This window comes from Cydia pomonella, chromosome 3 (assembly GCF_033807575.1).
Source record: "Cydia pomonella isolate Wapato2018A chromosome 3, ilCydPomo1, whole genome shotgun sequence".
In the NCBI taxonomy this organism is placed as follows: Eukaryota; Metazoa; Arthropoda; class Insecta; order Lepidoptera; family Tortricidae; genus Cydia; species Cydia pomonella.
In genome coordinates this window covers 11,077,571-11,097,258 of record NC_084705.1, presented here as the reverse complement: position 1 = coordinate 11,097,258, position 19,688 = coordinate 11,077,571, and the positions used below count along the sequence as shown (strand labels likewise).

At 35.5% G+C, this 19,688-nt stretch overlaps 1 protein-coding gene across 4 annotated transcripts in view; it reads right to left on the bottom strand.

Moving 5' to 3' along the window:
* Positions 1-19,688, bottom strand: part of LOC133516044 (peroxidase-like) — a 105,358-nt gene that overhangs the window by 34,092 nt on the left and 51,578 nt on the right. For 3 of the 4 annotated variants that reach the window (XM_061848763.1, XM_061848761.1, XM_061848760.1), the window contains 3 exons: positions 7,933-8,116; positions 4,778-4,822; positions 1,205-1,395 (listed from right to left, as the gene is read on the bottom strand). In XM_061848763.1, the coding sequence (XP_061704747.1) occupies positions 1,205-1,395; positions 4,778-4,822; positions 7,933-8,111 (415 nt within the window). In that variant the 5' untranslated portion in view covers positions 8,112-8,116. The remainder of the gene's footprint in view (positions 1-1,204; positions 1,396-4,777; positions 4,823-7,932; positions 8,117-19,688) is intronic. The other variant, XM_061848762.1, reaches the window with a different exon arrangement.

The following is a 19,688-nucleotide window of genomic DNA, read 5'->3' as shown; positions in this document are numbered from 1 at the left end:
ATTTCAAGGATTCATTCCTGAGCTTAAATTAAGTTACTTTCCTAAAGACACCATATTCTAATTAACTAAATTTTGGAGATAATCATTATTTATTTATCCTACGAGCGTGTACACTTGCCTCAGGGCTTGTTTACATATTGAATCGTGTTTAATGCCCGTAAAACAAAAAAAAAAATATATATAAAAAAACATGGTATATAGTTTCAAAATTTTTTTTTTCTTAAATCATAAAATATTACCATTACCTACATTGGTAACAAATTCACTAAGTGCTAAAGTTAATGATCGTCGTAAAAGTTAGTAAACAGTTCACCATACCGTCATCGTCAGGTATAAATCTCCACTTAGGGACCTAAAAAGTGCATCACACTAACCACAATGCCTCAGTATACTCCTAAGGAAGGTGTCTTTTTAGACCATGCATAACTAGTTAGGTACATTTGCATTGTAAATTAATATACGATTTAAATTTAGACAGGTATAGATATGTATATGCAAAGTATGTAGTTACCTATAGATAATATATTTTTTATTATTTAATAATTATAGACAAGTAAGTTTACAGTAGGTATAATATATCTAAACTAACTTATTAAAATTTATAAAATACAAAAAAGAATATAACTAAAGTAAAGAAACATATCTAAATACATATATTTACAAATAAAAAATGGGGGCTAGCTCGTCGCCCGATGATAGGGTGCCCAGAAGGCTGGTGGCATTACCGCGCTGTATGGCGATGCCAATTCGCTGGGCAAGGAAAGAACCAGCCCTCTGGTCACCCGTAGCATCAATGAGACGCTTCGCCAGCTCTCTGAAAATACAATGGGCTCCGGGTCCCCAGGGTCCGAGGGTCTCCACCCCAAACGGCTCAAATGGATGCATATCTGCGCCGTTTGAGGCGCTCGGCTGCTTCGGCGGCCGTTCCGGCCTTGGTCGAAGTCCCTGGAAGGTGGGACGGCGCAAGGGTATCCACACATGTGGCGTCCCAAACTAAAGGCCGTCCCAACTTCCAAAGAACCAGATAATTTAGCAATTAATCCTAAGCTTAAAACATGTCCGAGTTTGTATTTACGTGTAATTTGGATTGAATTATGACCTTATTAACCACTCGGATTAAATGTTATCCGTAAGGTGGCAATTATGGCTTACTGTTTGCTAACAAATAATATAATTCATTGTACATCTCTCTGTTTTCACTTACCGTCAGCGTAGTTGAACGGCAATAGTCGTCCATAGGGCGTCTGTGGCATACCCCACACGGGCCGCTGGAGGTTATTACAGGAACCGTCGATGCTTCGGTACCGGGACTTTCCACAGAACGGCGGCGCCAGCCCGCATGTCAGCCCTGAGATATCCACACCGTTTCCCAAAGGAGGCGGCGGATTGTTGAAACTGCACATCAGAAACTTATTAATAAAAATATGATTATTATGCTTTATTTGTATGTACTTTACTCATTATTTACTTGTCATTAATCCAGAAACGCGACATAAACTATTGCGTCTCTTAGATACAATTATCTACCTATAGTAGAGTAAAACTCGAACAGAAAATGTATAACGTACAAAAGTCTAAGCGAGTCCAATAAGAAATGGACTGAACCATGTATCTTCACTTGCAATCTTCCGCAATCTCGAAGTACGAGAGCAAACTTAATTATTAAGTAAGTAGCACAGCTTCGCAATGCGAAGGAATCACTCACAATTTTGAGGTAGGTATACTTGAGCATTTATATTTTTAGTAAAGCGGTTTTTGGGTCTCAAAAGTCTTCCTAGAAATCGATTTTTGCTCATGTCAGCTCGGATATGGTATGAATGCATTCAGGTTGATGTCCTGAATACAAATATATGAGATGACAAGCGCGAAAATGGTGGGGGTACTTACTTTTTACTCAAAGTCGGCAGTACAAAGTTATTAATTTTTTTTCTTTTAAACATACCATGTGCAGTACCAAAAGTACTTTGTGAGTAGATTACAAATATATAACATCGACTTAGACGTGCACGCCGATTAAAAAATGACTGGCGGCGGCGTTTGTCAAAAAATCGGCGGCGGCGGCGTATTTTCGGCGTGAAATCGGCGTGACCTTGACTTTCAGGTTTCTCAAGAGAAATCATTAATTTGTTGTTTTTCTTGAAAATTTCATCAATCCAGATTGTTGGTCAATGAATTACGTATAGTTTTGAATAGAGTTAATAAAATAGGGTTTGTAAATATGATATGATATGATATTATAAGTATAATAACTTGATTTCCATAGTAACTGGCTTGCATTAAGGGGTTACCTGGTCCTAATGACCTTCGATCCAATCCGTAACTCTCCGTTTACTCATGATTCTCATTAAAAAATTTCTTTCTTTCTTCCTAGCGTTGTCCCGGCATATTGCCACGGCTCAAGGGAGCCTGGGGTCCGCTTTGACAACTAATCCCAAGATTTGGCGCAGGCACTAGTTTTTACGAAAGCGACTGCCATCTGACCTTCCAACCCAGAGGGTACTAGGCCTTGTTGGGATTAGTCCGGTTTCCTCACGATGGTTTCCTTCACCGAAAAGCGACTGGTAAATATCAAATAACATTTCGTACATAAGTTCCGAAAAACTCATTGGTACAAGCCGGGGTTTGAACCCGCGACCTCCGGATTGCAAGTCGCACGCTCTTACCGCTAGGCCACCAGCGCTTCTCATTAAAAATGACGTACTTTAACTAAACAGAACTCCAAATATCTTTGAAATTTGCTAGAGATAATGGACTGCTATGGCTTCCTTTTAATGGTTATCTTGTCGTCATACCACATGTTTTTTTTTCCTCTATTTCGTACGGTCATAGGCCGTGTGGAATGCTCAGTGCAGACTTCCGCGAGCCGACCTCTTCATAGCGTTCGACCATCTCACTCCAACTTGAGCACGTTTGCCATTCATGTGTTTTTTCCACATCATGCGTTGAAAACCGCATAATATGTCAAAAGAATTTAAGGGCTCACCCAAGGCATGTTGTGAAGAGCTGAGTGGCGATATTGAGCTCTCTGAGAATGGAGGGGTTTGTTCTTTTAGCTATCCAAGGTATCTAGCAGTTTACACCACATCTCAAAGCGACAACTTTTGCCACTTCGCCTTTTTTGAGGCTCCAAGTTTCGGCACTATGCTAGAATATTGAAAAGACGAGTGCTCGTACCAAGTACACTTCAGTTGCACGTCTAATACCTCTGTTCTCCCAGATCTTGTCGAGGTTAGCCATAGCACTCTTAGCCATGCCAGCTCTGCGGCGTATCTCGGCGGTGCAACCACCGGAACTGGTTATCAACCCAAGATATACAAACTTTTTCGTAATACCAAGTGCGTCGGCAACTGGGAGTATGTTTGCCCTGTTACTACTACCACTACCATTACTTTGGTCTTGGAATGGTTGATCTTAAGACCTCTCTACAACTTTTATCTTCAATTTTCTTAAGAAAACTCGCCATTTCGATATATTTCTTGTTATTATTCCCGTCAGCCAGGCGACAATAGTGGCACAGTTTGTTACAAGAACTTTTGTACCAAGTCATATTAGCCCCACAGTGACCCAGGTGACTGTAAACAGACTAGAGCAACAAGTGACAAGAAAATATTTCATCACCCATTTACAGCTTGCCATTTCCGTGGGGCAAGCGTTTGCGCGTTTCGCCGGATTGGCAGTGAATCTTTGTCACTCTGTCTCTTTCGTTCTATTTCTCGACATTTTTGGCACACGTCTTTTTTCAGGCTTTCGACACTTTTCGCACATCAATATTCTCAAATTTTTGCTTAACTCCACTACATTTTACGACGCAAGCAAATAAGCAAGGATGATGGTCGCAACATTAGCCAGTTAGTTTTCCTTTTCTATTTTAGCAGTTACTTTAATGAGTGTGTCAAATAGTTTGTGTAGGTAACTGGCTATTCTATTCCATTTAATTAATGATTGATGTATATCTGACAACTGTAACACATGCAATACAAAAAAATCCATATTGTAATCCAAATACCAACTTAGAATAGCTAATTGTGTTAACAATTGAAACATGAATTGTGTTAACAATTAGCTATTGAGTGTTAACTCAAGGTCACGCCGATTTCACGCCGATCATTTATCGGCGGCGGCACGCCGGCTCGGCGCATATGTCTACATCGACTGTATTTATTGCTTGTTTGTGCCAAATAATTTACTTGAACTATTTATAAATATAATAATATGAATGAAGTTGCCACATAATTGACGCTTATTAAAATACCCCTCACGTTAGCCCAGTAGAAAATTAAATGTCAGGCCACGTCTTTCGTTACGGAAAACATTTATTTTGTTTAGAACATGCGAAATGCCGTAGAGAACGTTTCCATAATTGCTTTAAACTTTAAACTTTGGTCTCCTGCTTGTAGAACCTGCGTTCCATAAAACATGTAGCTAGCAACAAGTACGCAGCTTTAGTAAGTTCCTGACATCAGCAGAAACCAAAACCAAATGGAAAATAAATCAATTTTCTTATTTGTTATCAAAGTCTTGGCTTTGTTCAACTATGTAGGTATCGTAAAATCTGCATCACTCAAAATTCTACATAACTGTGTTTTCTATCGGTATTGGTTTTTCTGAGTGGATACACAAAAAAATACCAATTATATCCCGAGGGATCTTAGTGAAATAAATTGTTGCATAGTGAAATATGTTCCGTTTGTTGTATTTATGGGAAACATCCTGCAATGGTCGTTAAGTTTTAGTACAATAAAAGTTAAAGACAAAGGTACAAAAAGGGATTATTAACCTGTTTAGTGGACTGCCGGCCTGAAGTCCCGGTGAGGCTGGTCCGCTGTAGACAGAAGGGAGTAAACAACACAGCACATGCAATACCCAGTTAATGGAAAGTGCAATATTATAAGTACAACATCAAACCGGTTGCAGACACAATATTATATTTTTCGTAAATTTTAATGATAAAATAATGATTAGATAATAAGATAGGATGATCGAATTTTCTGATAAGCTCAACTCTTTATTTTTAAAATATGCTAGTAAAATATCAACATAAAACAACTAGTAGTTGGGTGGGGACCGTATGATCTACTACGTCATCTGATACGAGGATAAGCCCCATAGCAACAATTCATAAAAGTGATGCTAAGTTTGGAATAACTAGTAAAAAAAATAGAATTGGCCGAAAGCACGAAAAAAGTACCACTTCTGGTTACAAAAAAAAAAAAGAAATTTACGTCATCTGATACAAAGATGAGACTGGTAGCAACAGATAGGAATTTATATGTAGGTTCAGAAAACACTCGTCTGCCTGCTCCTAAATGCCTGAAGGTGCGTCTGCCGGGCACTTAAAGGTACGAAAAAAATTGAAATTTACGTCATCTGATACGAAGATGAGACTTATGGCAACATATAGCAATTTATATGTAGGTTAAGAAAATACTCGTCTGCCAACTCCCAAATGGCCGAAAGAGCGTCTGCCGGGCACTTAAAGGTACGAAAAAAAGGTGAAATTTACGTCATCTGATACGAAGATGAAACTTGTGGCAACATATCGCAATTTATATGTAGATTCAGAAAATACTCGTCTGCCAGCTCCCAAATGGCCGAAAGTGCGTCTGCCGGGCATTTAAAGGGTTGGAAGGAACGAATTCACTTTTTTTTGTAACCGGAAGTGTTACGTTTTTTCGTGCTTTCACCCAATTTTTTTTTACTATTTTTTTCCAAATTTAGCATCGTTTTTATGAATTGTTGCCATGGGGCTTATCCTTGTATCAGATGACGTAGCAGATCATACGGTCCCCGCCCGAACTATAGGTAAATTAAAATTTAAATAAGCTATCGGAAAGTTTTTCTATTGGTGATTTTCAAACACTACATTTCCTGGCTGAATGTATTTATCCGAGCCTCTATGTTACTTATTTTAGCTAGATAAAACGTTGCATCAAGAGAATTGTGTCCACAACGTGGCGAGAGACACGTTGGCCCTTTACAACGTTTAAGGAATGTTAAAGTACATTTCGTCGGTCATTCTTTTAACATTCGGTGCACATGTGTGTTACTTAGTTTTATACAGTATTTTTTCATAAAAACTGAAATTAGTGAGGATAACTTTAGTTTATAGTCACAATTACGAATCTGGAGCACCTTACAACTTTTTTGATGAATGCTTGTGACCTAACGACTTGATGTGCTCACTTATGGAAATTGTCATATCATAACACGCCAGCCGTTAAGTTTTACTGCGCACAGGAGCGCATTTGAATGGTCTAAAAAAGAGAAATATATACTACGTGTCATCCACGATGTCGCACAGTTTTCTCAAATCTAATCTTTAATAACATGACATTATGAGTCAAGGTACGCGTCTTCATGAATGAAACGTTATATACCTATAATAATTATGATCCTTTGAAAATATTGCGATCTCACAAGCTGTCAAAAAATTTGACCTAATGTCGCTCCAATTTCATATCAATCTGCATCATCGCATTTAATATTTACGACAGTGGACGACCACTTCTCCATACAAACTTAGTCCCTGTTTCCTCCCCGGATATTGACATTATGGTAATTACTCATATTATTATAATTTTTTGATTATTATAAGAAATAGGAGCGAAAACAAACTCCATACGATTTTTAGGGTTCCGTAGCCAAATGGCAAAAAACGGAACCCTTATGGATTCGTCATGTCCGAAACTATAAGAACTATACTGTTAAAACTTGGTAAGTAGATGTATTCTGTGAACCGCATTAAGCAAAAAAAAAAAACAATAAATTTTGGGGGTAGAGTAGAACTGTAACTCAATTTTTTTTTTCAACAAACCCATACGTTTGAGCTATCTATGGATAGGTCTTCAAACATGATATTGAGGTTTCTAATATATTTTTTTTTCTAAACTGAATAGTTTGCGCTAGAGACACTTCCAAAGTGGTAAAATGTGTGCCCCCCCCCCCCCCTCCCCCTGTAACTTCTAAAATGACACAATGATAAAACTAAAAAAAATATATGATGTACATTACTATGCAAACTTCCACCGAAAATTGGTTTGAACGAGATCTAGTAAGTAGTTTTTTTTTAATACGTCATAAATGGTACGGAAACCTTCATGGGCGAGTCCGACTCGCACTTGGCCGCTTTTTTAAAAGTTACTAACACTCGAAACATTTAAAAAAATCGAGACAAATCAAACAAAGAGGCATCGTTGTAGTTAATACTCGTATACATCAAATTTCGTAAAAATGTTTTCTACAATGTTAATATTCAGAGAGGAGAGGAAAATGAGGACTACGTTTGTATGGAGAAGCGGTCACTTGACTTCGTTCCCTTTCCTCTTAAGTACATGCATATATACACACACTGTACAGTAAAGTTATATTTATGTAGATACTATACACATCTTGTACATTAATATCCCAATCCTATGATTAGTCAACATGTAAAAGTATTGTGAGAGGCAGTCACCTAAGTGTGTGTACTAACATATGTTATGTGTGTCAATAGTGGCAGCCACTGTTACGAGTATAGCGTATTCGTTGTTTCGTGGCTACACAATAACAAATCAATTTAATCGTTGCTTATGTATATTGGTTTTAGTTCAACGTTTTTTTTAATATTTTTATTTAAATACACAGCATAATTCTTTTTACATATTTTTCGCCAAACTGCTTGACAGTTTGTTGGCGAACGGTAGCACTCAACATTCTTCCTTAATCTACTGTGTAAGGTACTAACAGCAACACACTTACCTGACCAGTCTTAGTGTCTAATAAAACAAGTTATTTTTACAAAAATGTCTTGACTTAAACTTACACTCAATTAGTTTGGTTTGTTTGTTTGTCTAGGACAATGGATGCACAATAATATATATTCTTTTAAATTGTGGTGATTAAACAATTTTGTTATTTATTTAGATTCATGTTTTGTTATTCAGTTTTTCTCACCCAAATCCGTTAACAGGTAACCTAGCTGGCAAAGGAGAAAACGCAGAGGCCGTGCCCAAGGCAGCGTCAAATTTCTGCACTGGGCTTAACGTGTCCTGCAGGTAAAAGACACGGCCGTGGTGGCCCTGGCCGCGTGCACCGCTGCATAACGCCAGTACTATGGCGAAGACCCTCGCCATCGTACCTAAAACAAAAAGGATCCTAACTTAGTAACAGTTATCAAACTTTACCGCACAGCGTATCATTTCAGCTTTTATACTCTAGCACGCCCACTTTGTCAGTAGAAAAAGGCGCGAAATTCAAATTTTCTATGAGAAGTCAACCCTTCACCCCTACATTTTTTTTTTGATTTCCCTTCTTTCTATCTGACAAAGTTGTTATGCCAGAGTATTAGTTACACAACATTCTCAGAAATGTTTTTGCTCGTTTTATCGGCTAACTAGCTCGCGAGGTTTTACTTTAATGTTAATATTTACACGTTTTCAGGCATTTGCCTTTAAGAGATTTGATAGCAATTAAGTTATATGTAAACATTTTGAGTAAAAATATTTGTTTTATTGTGTTAAGTGTATGCGACTAGTTTGTACCCAATGTTCCTACTAATTTAAATGGAACACAGTTGAATTAAGTAGATATCTGGCCTCATTAATTTTAGCTTTATTCGGCAAATGTATTTTGACTAGAGAGTGGCTTGTCATTTAAAACAATCTTAATGGATAATTTCTCTTAAATTCTGTAAAGCTTGTTACGTTAAGTTTGAACTTTATATAATTTATTACTGCTATTAACATCGGTGTAGGACGAACAATGTAACAATTTTAATGTACGATGAAAATAAATATTTTATGATAATTTCAGTCCTACGATTCCCTTCTGGATCCGGTTTCCCTAAAATGCTTAGTTAAAATTTGAATTCAAAGTTAAATAAAACAAAAGACAAACCTACAATTAAAATGGAAACCCGTCGTAAAATTCAAAGTTTAGTGGTTAAAACCGAGCGTTAATGACCCGGTGGGGACTGGGGTCGTTTCCCTGCACAGGCACCCGTAGCACGGCTAGCTGTAATTCCTAGTTAGCTAGAGTAATGAAATTCGCCGGCATCCAGGCATTCGGACATAGACCCCGTTCAGCGTTCGATACCTGCTTCGCATACTAATATTTTTTAGGGTTCCGTAGCCAAATGGCAAAAAACGGAACCCTTATGGATTCGTCATGTCTGTTTGTCTGTCCGTCCGTATGTCACAGCCATTTTTTCCGAAAATATAAGAACTATACAGTTGAAACTTGGTAAGAAGATGAATTTTTTGAACCGCATTAAGATTTTCACACAAAAATAGAAAAAAAAACAAAAAATTTTGGGGGTAATACTTAGAACTGAAACTCAAAATTTTATTTTCATCAAACCCATACGTGTGGGGTATGTATGGATAGGTCTTCAAAAATGATATTGAGGTTCTTATATCATTTTTTCTTAACTGAATAGTTTGCGCGAGAGATACTTCCAAAGTGGTAAAATGTGTCGTCCCCCCCCCCCTGTAACTTCTAAAATAAGAGATTGATAAACGAAAAAAAATATATGATGTACATTATCATGCAAACTTCCACCGAAAATTGGTTCGAACGAGATCTAGTAAGTAGTTTTTTTTAATACGCCATAAATGGTACGGAACCCTTCATGGGCGATTCCGACTCGCACTTGGCCGCTTTTTACAATAACGTAACTACGCGCTCTGTGAAAATGTGAATTTACGAATATATTTTGAAATCTGTTTAAATATATTCTATAATACGAAGACCGCGTCGATCTTTTTTTAAACTATACTATGTATAACCATAAAAATGACAAGTTTAGGGCACAAAAGTATTGAAGCCGTTGCCACAATGCCGTCGCAATTAGGATGTTCAATCGTCACTCATTTCATCAAGGAATTTTTGAGGGTCATCGCCCGTCTCATAACTACAGCAATAACGATGCAAGAGTAACACAGCTGCAGTCCCTATCCAAATGAAATATATAAAGAAATGATTAGGGAAATGCCTGACATACCTACACATATTTTCTTTGTAACAACAAAATAGGTAGTTATCGTTTTCCCGGAGATTAGCAAATGTGCTGACACGTGCAATCAACAGGTAACATAGATAGTTACAGTGTTTGGATAATCCTACTAACTTTAGCACAGCAATGAAACTTTATCATTTGAAGTAGCCATGCTGCTGCATGGAGAACTGTAGTGGGTAATAACTTAATAAACGATCACAATGGATCAGCATCGATTGCAGTATGGTACAAAGGCTTAGTTACTTGGAACAAACGCTGCAAAAAATATTACGCTTGCTTGAGTATCAATATTACCATAAGGGGGTTAAACAACAGTTTTGCCCACTTGTAAAAAAATATACTTAACTATTAATTGCGTTTTACGAAACGTTAAACGCGTTGAAGTTCGAGAAATTGACGTCAATATTTATTTAATTTTAGGATTTATTGAAAAAAATAAGAGTAAATTATTAATCCACTGACAAAATAAAGGGTAGGGAAATATCAGAATTTGGTAAGTCACATCCGGATTCCTGCCCACGCATAACACACATCGAGTTTACTCTAAAACATCAATCAAACCAAACCATACACGTTAGGCTAATCGATATTTTCACGGAAGTGATTTCAGGAAGTAGGTATTACGTATGTGACTTTTGACTGATTATTTGATGGATGAAGGGAATAATTTCTCAAGGTCTTATTTGACAAAGTGTCTGAAATATTACACGGTAAGTATACTAATTAAATCTTAATTTCCTACCTACCTAAATTCAGTTGAATTGCTACTACCTACCTATTAGTAACTAGGTTATTTTTAATAACAATTTCTATACAATGTGACAATGTCACAATGTGTATTGTTTTATAATGTATAGGTATATAATGAATATATTTATATTGAGGGCGAGTAAAAGAAAAATACATACCTATTATTTAATAATAAATTAATTAATTAAAAAAATATTACACAGTAAGCTCAAGCTTGTGTTGTGTGTGTGAGACAACGATATATTTAATATATAAATACTTAAATACATAGAAAACACCCAAGACTCAGGAACAAATATCCGTGCTCATCACACAAATAAATGCCGCAACCGGGATTTGAACCCAGAACCATCGGATCCATAGGCAGGGTCACTACCCACTACGCCAGAACGGTTGTCATAAATTTCATCATTTCATTTCATTTAGTCATTAATTTAGATAAACTGCAATATTGCGCAAGCAAGGAGTAAATAGTATATAGCCCGTAAGCCTAGGTTCAATCTAATTTTCATACACGGGTGACACCGGTCTCCCGGTAGACCAACTTTAACTGCTACAGAAATACCTAACTTTACTAATTCAAATGCAATCAACTGGTTACAGAGTTGAACTTACTTACTTAATTATAATTACGCCCAACAACTAGCTTAATAAGTACGACTTGCGTATTCAGAATGCACCGGCGGTGCTCACTAAATAAAAATAAGAGGCTTTCTGAGCTTTACAAAGATGTTATTCTAAATAATCCAAGTTATATCTCGCGCAAAGGAATATATGAAATGTTTCTTATACTCGTCGGTACCTATTGAGGTATTATTATAACGTGGAGTCGATGTGCAAATGTTTGGCAGGTTGTAAACTTATTGTATACCTACATATCCTGTCCAGTGACAAAGAGATTGGAAAGGAGAGCATCCATCAAAGTTTAGAGATTTAAATGTACAGTCACGTCTGAAAATATCGATACGGAAAACGTGTCAAAAATATGTATACACGACCTTATTGCCCATTTATTAAGTTAGTGTATACATGAATTTGTCATTTTGTCCATATCGATATTTTCAGACGTGACCGTACCTACCTACCTACCTCCTTTTATACAAAGAAACGCGTCCATCTTTTTCAATTTGTCAAATATTGGCACGCAACACACATTTATTTAATGGCTTTATTTATTTCGTTGAAACATGTGTTACATAAAATGTCAGTCATCAATCTGTTCACTCCCCTTCGAAATTATTACAATGAACAAACAAGATCAAAATATAACTTCTTATTATATAAGAACACGATTTCAGTTTCATTTATATGTCAGACTTTGTCTATTTTTTAAGCTGTATTAATTTCTGTTTTCCCCATAATTTAGTAATTATAACGGTTCATTTAATATATACCTAAGTATAATTAAGAAAATCGACGATTACCTTTACAATTATCGATTTTACATTGGTTCGCGGTTCTTGTCTGTCCTTGGTGTAAGTCTTAAGCGGGCTGTGATGTCTATTTTTAGCAATCTACCTATGAAAAATATGAACATGAGAACTATACTTTTGAATTCTATAACGTGCACTTATTCTTAATAGAATAGTACATTACGATACAAGTGCGAAAAATAGGAAATTCGAAACGAGTGGCGATAAATTAAAACACGACCGAAGGGAGTGTTTTAAATCGACACGAGTTGCGAATTACCTATTCGCACATGTATCGTACAACGTTTTACAGTACATATGGCCCTTTAAATGTTCGACACAGTAACGTAATATGCTACTTCTCGCACTAGTGCTATAAAGTAGCCCCATATGTACTGTAAAGGTAATTTCGTTATGTTTGCTCGCGAGCCGCTTATAAAAACGATACAGTACAGTTATGAGTTTAATGCCGCCCGATTGAGTGTGAGAGATATTACGATAGTCGACAGCTGTCAAATAGTAGGAAGATGGCGTCCTACAAAGTTCACAATGTGTTTTTTCCCACGCCGTGCGTTGTTGGCGGTTGTATTGTATTTCCTTCACTACGCACTTCGTACCTAGCCAATAATATATGGCTCGACCCACATCAATCTCAATTTTTCATCCGGCATTACCGAATATCATGTTTGCACAATATTAAACAATCGCAATCTTACTTTGTCATTTACGTCAAGTGCGGCGAATAGCAAAGTAATATTCAGGTGACAGCAGACAGACTTTAGATATATTTAGAAGAATTAAGAGCTGCACGGTAATTAATTAGTTATACGCAATATCAGTGAAAATTTATTTAGTGAATAGGTCATCATTCTAAATTAATTTGCATTGAAAATGGAGACATGTTGCGCGTAGCTATTAAAAATACGTGAGTAAAATGTTTAAGTTAATATATTTAGTATATATTATTGACTCTAAAGGCTTTTAGCTTTAAACATAAAATATTTGGCACACGTGAAGCTATTGTTAATTTTTTTTCTGATGAAGTAAAATAACCTGTTAGGTGATTTTACTGGTACGTCATAGTTTTATTTACCAAGTGACTTTTGACAAGCCTGTGGTATTCTTTATATACACGCCTTTCTCGTCTCTCTGCTTGCTCAATCTATTTCTGTATGAAAACGTTTTTAGCAGTTATACATACATACTTACACAACTTTATACAATTAAAGGGATAATTATTAATTTTATAATATGTCAACTGTATTATTAAAAAAGAACCGGCAAAGCACGAGTCGTATTCGCGCACCAAGGAACACACTTGAGATCGACTCACGCTTGGCAATGTGTATGGGCAAATATAATTGCGTAATTTACATTTCTATGTAATAGTTTTCTTAGTAATGTAGGAAACATTAGTCCTATTTTTAGTTCATTTACTTTAAATATATTTGTAAAAGGCTGTTTGTTTTCTAAATAAATTAAAAAAAAGAAGTTTAAAAAAAAATTATTAAGTCACCGAACCTGGCCGCCGAGTTTGATTTTTTTTTACGTTACTCGTCCGTCTTTGAGTCACCGATTTATATAATATGAGTGTAGGACTAATTTGCATCTCAATCGGTTCAGTAGTTTCGGAGCAAATTGGTTGTGACAAAAGGACAGAGAGACAAACAAACGTGATAAGATAAGGGTTCTGTTTTTCCTTTGAGGTACGGAACCCTAAAAGCATACATTACCGGCACCGGAACAGTTGACGCAGCAGAAAACTGTTGTCGCCAAAATAGTTTTTAGTTTTTAAGATTGAGGTGACATTCGGGTGTCAACTGCAGCTGCATTACTGTCGTAGCGTCGTTGTTGCCGCCGTCATATCTATCAATTTCCTTTATAAAATTAGTAGTCACTCATTTTTAGGGTTCCGTAGCCAAATGGCAAAAAACGGAACCCTTATAGATTCGTCATGTCCGTCTGTCTGTCCGATTATGTCACAGCCACTTTTTTCCGAAACTATAAGAGCTATACTGTTCAAACTTGGTAAGTAGATGTATTCTATGAACCGCATTAAGACTTTTACACAAAAATAGAAAAAAAAAAAAACAATAAATTTTGAGGGTTCCCCATACTTAGAACTGAAACTCAAAAAATCTTTTTTCATCCAACCCATACGTGTGGGGTATCTATGGATAGGTCTTTAAAAATGATATTGAGGTTTCTAATATAATTTTTTTCTAAACTGAATAGTTTGCGCGAGAGATACTTCCAAAGTGGTAAAATGTGTCCCCCCCCCTGTAACTTCTAAAATAATAGAATGAAAAATCTAAAAAAAACATATGATATACATTACCATGCAAACTTCCACCGAAAATTGGTTTGAACGAGATCTAGTAAGTAGTTTTTTTTTAATACGTCATAAAATTAAAAAAAAATTTTTTTTTAATCAATCCCATACTTGTGGGGTATCTATGGATAGGTCTTCAAAAATGATATTTAGGTTTCTTATATCATTTTTTTTTTAAACTGAATAGTTTGCGCGAGAGACACTTCCGAAGTGAAAAAATGTGTGTCCTCCCCCCCCCTGTAACTTCTAAAATAACAGAATGATAAATCAAAAAAAAAATATGATATACATTACCATGCAAACTTCCACCGAAAATTGGTTTGAACGAGATCTAGTAAGTAGTTTTTTTTAATACGTCATAAATGGTACGGAACCCTTCATGGGCGAGTCCGACTCGCACTTGGCCGCTTTTTTACGAGTCTCTCGTCACACTCCTTTTTCAAGGAAATTGACACATACAGCTGCTGCATAAACGACGTTGACATTTGACTGCAGTGGACATTCAAACGTCACCTTTATTATTATCGTACAGTCAGCGTCAAATACTTCGTAGCAGTCAAAGTGGCCAAATAGTTCGGTACACCATACTAAATATATGGTGTACCGAACTATTTGGCTACTTTGACTGCTACGAAGTATTTGACGCTGGCTGTACGAGTATGTATATATGTATATAAGGTAGGTATGTATCTATGGGCCTTGGTTGCCTGAAAATGAAATAATATTTGATTTGATTTGTAGAACATTTACAGCTCACCTTGCCTTTTGATATATATTTGGCCGACCGGTGTGGCCTAGTGGGTAGTGACCCTGCCTATGAAACCGGTGGTCCTGGGTTCGAATCCCGGTAAGGGCATTTATTTGTGTGATGAGAACAAATATTTATTCCTGAGTCATGGGCGTTTTATATGTATTTAAGTATGTATATACAGTGTAAAGTTTACACCGTAAACTCTATTATACTATATTAAAGGGACCGGACGTTTTTTGACGCTATAGAGAGCCATCGTTATATAGAGAGAAATTAATTCTAAAGTAAAACCAACTATAGCCAACTAATCTCGACGTTATAGTGAGTGAATCGTTATATCGATCGAGTGACGTTATATGGACTTTACACTGTATTATATACATACATTGTTGTCTCAGTACCCGCAACTCAAGCATTCTTGAGCTTAGCGTGGAACTTAGTCAATTCGTGTATAAATGTACCTTTTATATTTATTTATTTATTCATATATAAATATAAGACAAATTAAACTAATTTAGTTTATGCAACTGCACAAACGAACGTCAATGCAGCCGTCGCATGTCGGCGCTAATCTTGGCAAATCAGCAAGGGCGCTAGTAATAATTAACGTTTACGACAGTGGATGTAAAGGGTATGAGTGCATGAACAATATGGGTTGCTGCACTTGCTGCACATAAATTACGTGGTAAGATTTAAGATAAATAAGATTGAGCAAAGTTACGACAAACATTGTTCTTAAACAACTGCATTCCATTAGATGGAAATATTTTTTCACCTCAGCAGCTCGAACAAAGGTAATTTGCTGTTTAAAACAGTGAGCAATATCGCACTTTGCTCACTGAGTGAGACAAAATTACATTCAAGTGACCTTTATATTGGAATGTAATTTCTACGTGCGGCGCCTAATACGAGTTCGAAATATTTGGATTATATTCTCTCCCTTTCACGAGATTAGCAAAAAGATAGAGACAAAAAAGTTCAAACGTATTTCAACGGTATATTGACGTCTTAATAGACCCCCCAAATAAGTCAGACCGCATCATTCCGAAACACCCTACGAGTATTTAATTCATAAGTAATAATTGATTCATTTAAAAAAAGTTTAAACTTTGATAAAAACACCACATTTTAAGTATTTTATTGTACAATCAAAACAATAAATTTAAAAAATACAGAGATTACTACTATTATAGAATCTTTGGCTTGCACGGGACTTAAAATAAGCACTTGAAGAAATATCAAACATTGTTCTCTTGTTGTATAAATGACTATGTAACGCAATTTGTTTAAAATACGAAAAAAATAAAATCAACGTTCTTACTACAAAATTCATAGATCAAAGTCCAATTAATATTTTCTTATTCTGATAGTGATTGATGCCACTGATGCGCTACGAAAACTTTTAACAGTACATAAAAAATATTTAATATCTATTTAAGACAAATTAAATTAAATGTATAATATATATAACTTAAGCGAAAATGTATGACATATGTGTATAAAATTAAAAAAACGCCTCCATAAACTTAAAATAACTATAATACCTACTTGAAATTATGACAACTATTTAAAAATTTTGACTTCTTGGTTAGGAATCCACCAAATTTAACTATAAATAAAATAAGGATGTGCTTTGTTGGCGAACTTTTCATAAGACATAAATGTGATTGAAAATGTACGCATGTCATGCCGAATATTCAGCGCTTCGGCCGAGAGAGTGGCCGAATATTTAGTATAACACTAGTATTCGCGGCATCTCTAGAGCAAATATATTATGTTTAAATATTTTTAAAAAGTCTGATTTCTCATTAAAAAAATAATTTTCTTAGATACCTATTATTTTGTCTTCATAATAAACCACTTAGTTGTAATAGTAAAAAAATAACAAGATACTTAATTTCAACGGCATATTACATTGTTATTATTAATAAATGCATATTATACGTGATGTATTTTATTGCGTGGTACAAGATATATACTTATACGCAACCCTGAATTTAATAATTAAAAAAAAAACAAGTATCTCATATACCTACAAATGTTCAATTCGACTCGACAGACGATTTATGAAAACCAGGATTTTGTGATTTCAGAGTTGATGCAGTTGCAATAGTAAAAGTTATTCATACACATTACATTCGCGTACATGTATATTGTATCACCTATAAATGTCATTTAATATTTACTCTAAACTCACTTTGCTTATCGTATTGATATAGTACACCGCTCACGTTCGTTTGGTTAGCCCGACTAGAAATATCGTGAAAGTAAAACGATTTTGCAAATTAGCATATTATTGGGACACTGATTCGGGGTAAAATAAACTAGTCTGGCAGAATGTTGTGCCGATTCCGTCCCGCTGCAAGCACCTTAGTATGGCATTAAAATATCCAGATATAGATATTGCAAGCGCGAGCTAGAAGTCTGTGTTCTCGATTTAGTCACAAGTGAATGCAGTTAAATTCCCACAGCTATAGCTTACTAGACGGTTATCTATCTACAGATGTCGTGTGAGAGTACCAGATATGATATAGTTTCTAATGAAATAACAATTCACATTAGTAGCAGTAATATATGATCATATTGCAGAATTTCGTTGTGACTATTTTTTTCATACTAAACTGAACTGCCAGCCTATACATGAAAATAACAGCGCCCTCTTGACAATGATCATATATTTCTGGTCGGGACTTACTTATATAATTCTTTAAAACGAAGTCTAAGAAAACAGTTACTGGATGTCCTTTTACTAATATTCTTCTCATCAATTCCAAGAGACATAAATTAAAAAGTAACGTTTTACAGTTTGCATGAAGAAGGAAGGTACAGTCCCATTTACAGATGTGCAAGTTGTGGAAAGTTTCCAAAAAGTTGAAAAGTTTTCAGAAATTTCAAGAAAATTTCACAGGAAACAAAGAAAACTTACATTCAACCTCTTATTAAGAGGCAAGTCAAGTTAAAAAGGTCAAAGATAACTTTGAAATCAGAAGTCTTTCTGGGGATCAGTTTTATGGACCTTTTTTACCCAGGGCTCTTTTATCCCAGTCATATCCTCAACATCTGTCCGGTATCTGCTTACCTAACGTTGTAACTATTAACAAAATAATATCGATATAGGACCTATGCGCGATTTAACAATCATTGTCGTGCTGTATCGGAGCTCTATCATGGTTGCAATTACGTTGGTATTGTTTCTCTGCTAGATGGACAAGACTGGTTAGTTATGTAGTCAACAAAACACATATTCACTTCTCTTACACCTAGATCGTATTACTACCTTATGTGAAACCACGCTAGAATCTTATCTGTAATCAGTCAGGGATGTTTTTGAAAGCACCGTGTAATTCTTCTTGTACGAAAAATACACCCACACACCACACAGCTTTGTCGAGCCAAAAGCATAAACAACAAACAAGGTCTCACTGTGACGCCATTGCAATTAGTGTATTCTAAGGTTCGAAAATGCTATGGAGCTTAGCTTAAAACTACGTTAAGCTGTTTCTAACTAGTATATTTCAGTAGGTATATTAATACGAGAACCTAGATAAAAATATTCAATATTCCACCCTTTCTTTCAAAAAGGCTTACAAGTTACTTTGATGATTAGTTTGATGCATAGACTGCTTATACTTCTTACAGCTTAGACGGATGACATTTCTAAATAGGTAAGTTTGGATAATACATGAACTCTCCTAACTAAAAGTTGAGGTTTTAAAGTCTTTTAATTTGTCCTTTCGGTATTTAACCTTTTTTAGGATGGCGCTATATTTCTTGACCTTTAATGTTTTTTTTTCTACCTCACATGCATTCCGAATTTAAAGATGGCCAATGAAGATACGACTATAATAAAAGTCGTGAACATAACATACTTATATTTTGTAATTTACTTTAGGATTTTATATCATGGACTACTTTTTGGAGAGCTAAGTATTTAACAAATCTAACAAGCTTAAACTAAGTGAGGTACAATCAGCTCAATTGAATTCCCTCGTATTTTTATAATAAAAGAATTGAATAGATATTGTTCTGCGTTTTGTCGGATCAGGAATTGATTGTTTGACTTTTATAACTTTATAAGATAACGTAAAATAAAATTAAATATTTGTGTTACATATCTAAAAGAGATGTTTAAAAACATCTTAAAGGGATCCCTTTCTTTCCCATATTCTTATTGTTCCGAATTTCGATAGTCAGAAATTAATATCCATATAATTAAAGAACATAAAGATCAATAGTATACTTTGGAAATAGAAATTTCCCTAGTTTTTTCCACCGCAAATATTAATTTATAGGATTCGAGGAAATGGTTGTGATTTTGCGGATTTTGATATTATTCCGGCGTTATAAGAGCGTGTCGGTAACAAATACTTAAGTAAACAGATTTATAGGCTATTTTATTAGTGCAGGAACAAAGCGGAAAGTTGTTTGTGATATACGACCATTGTTGCC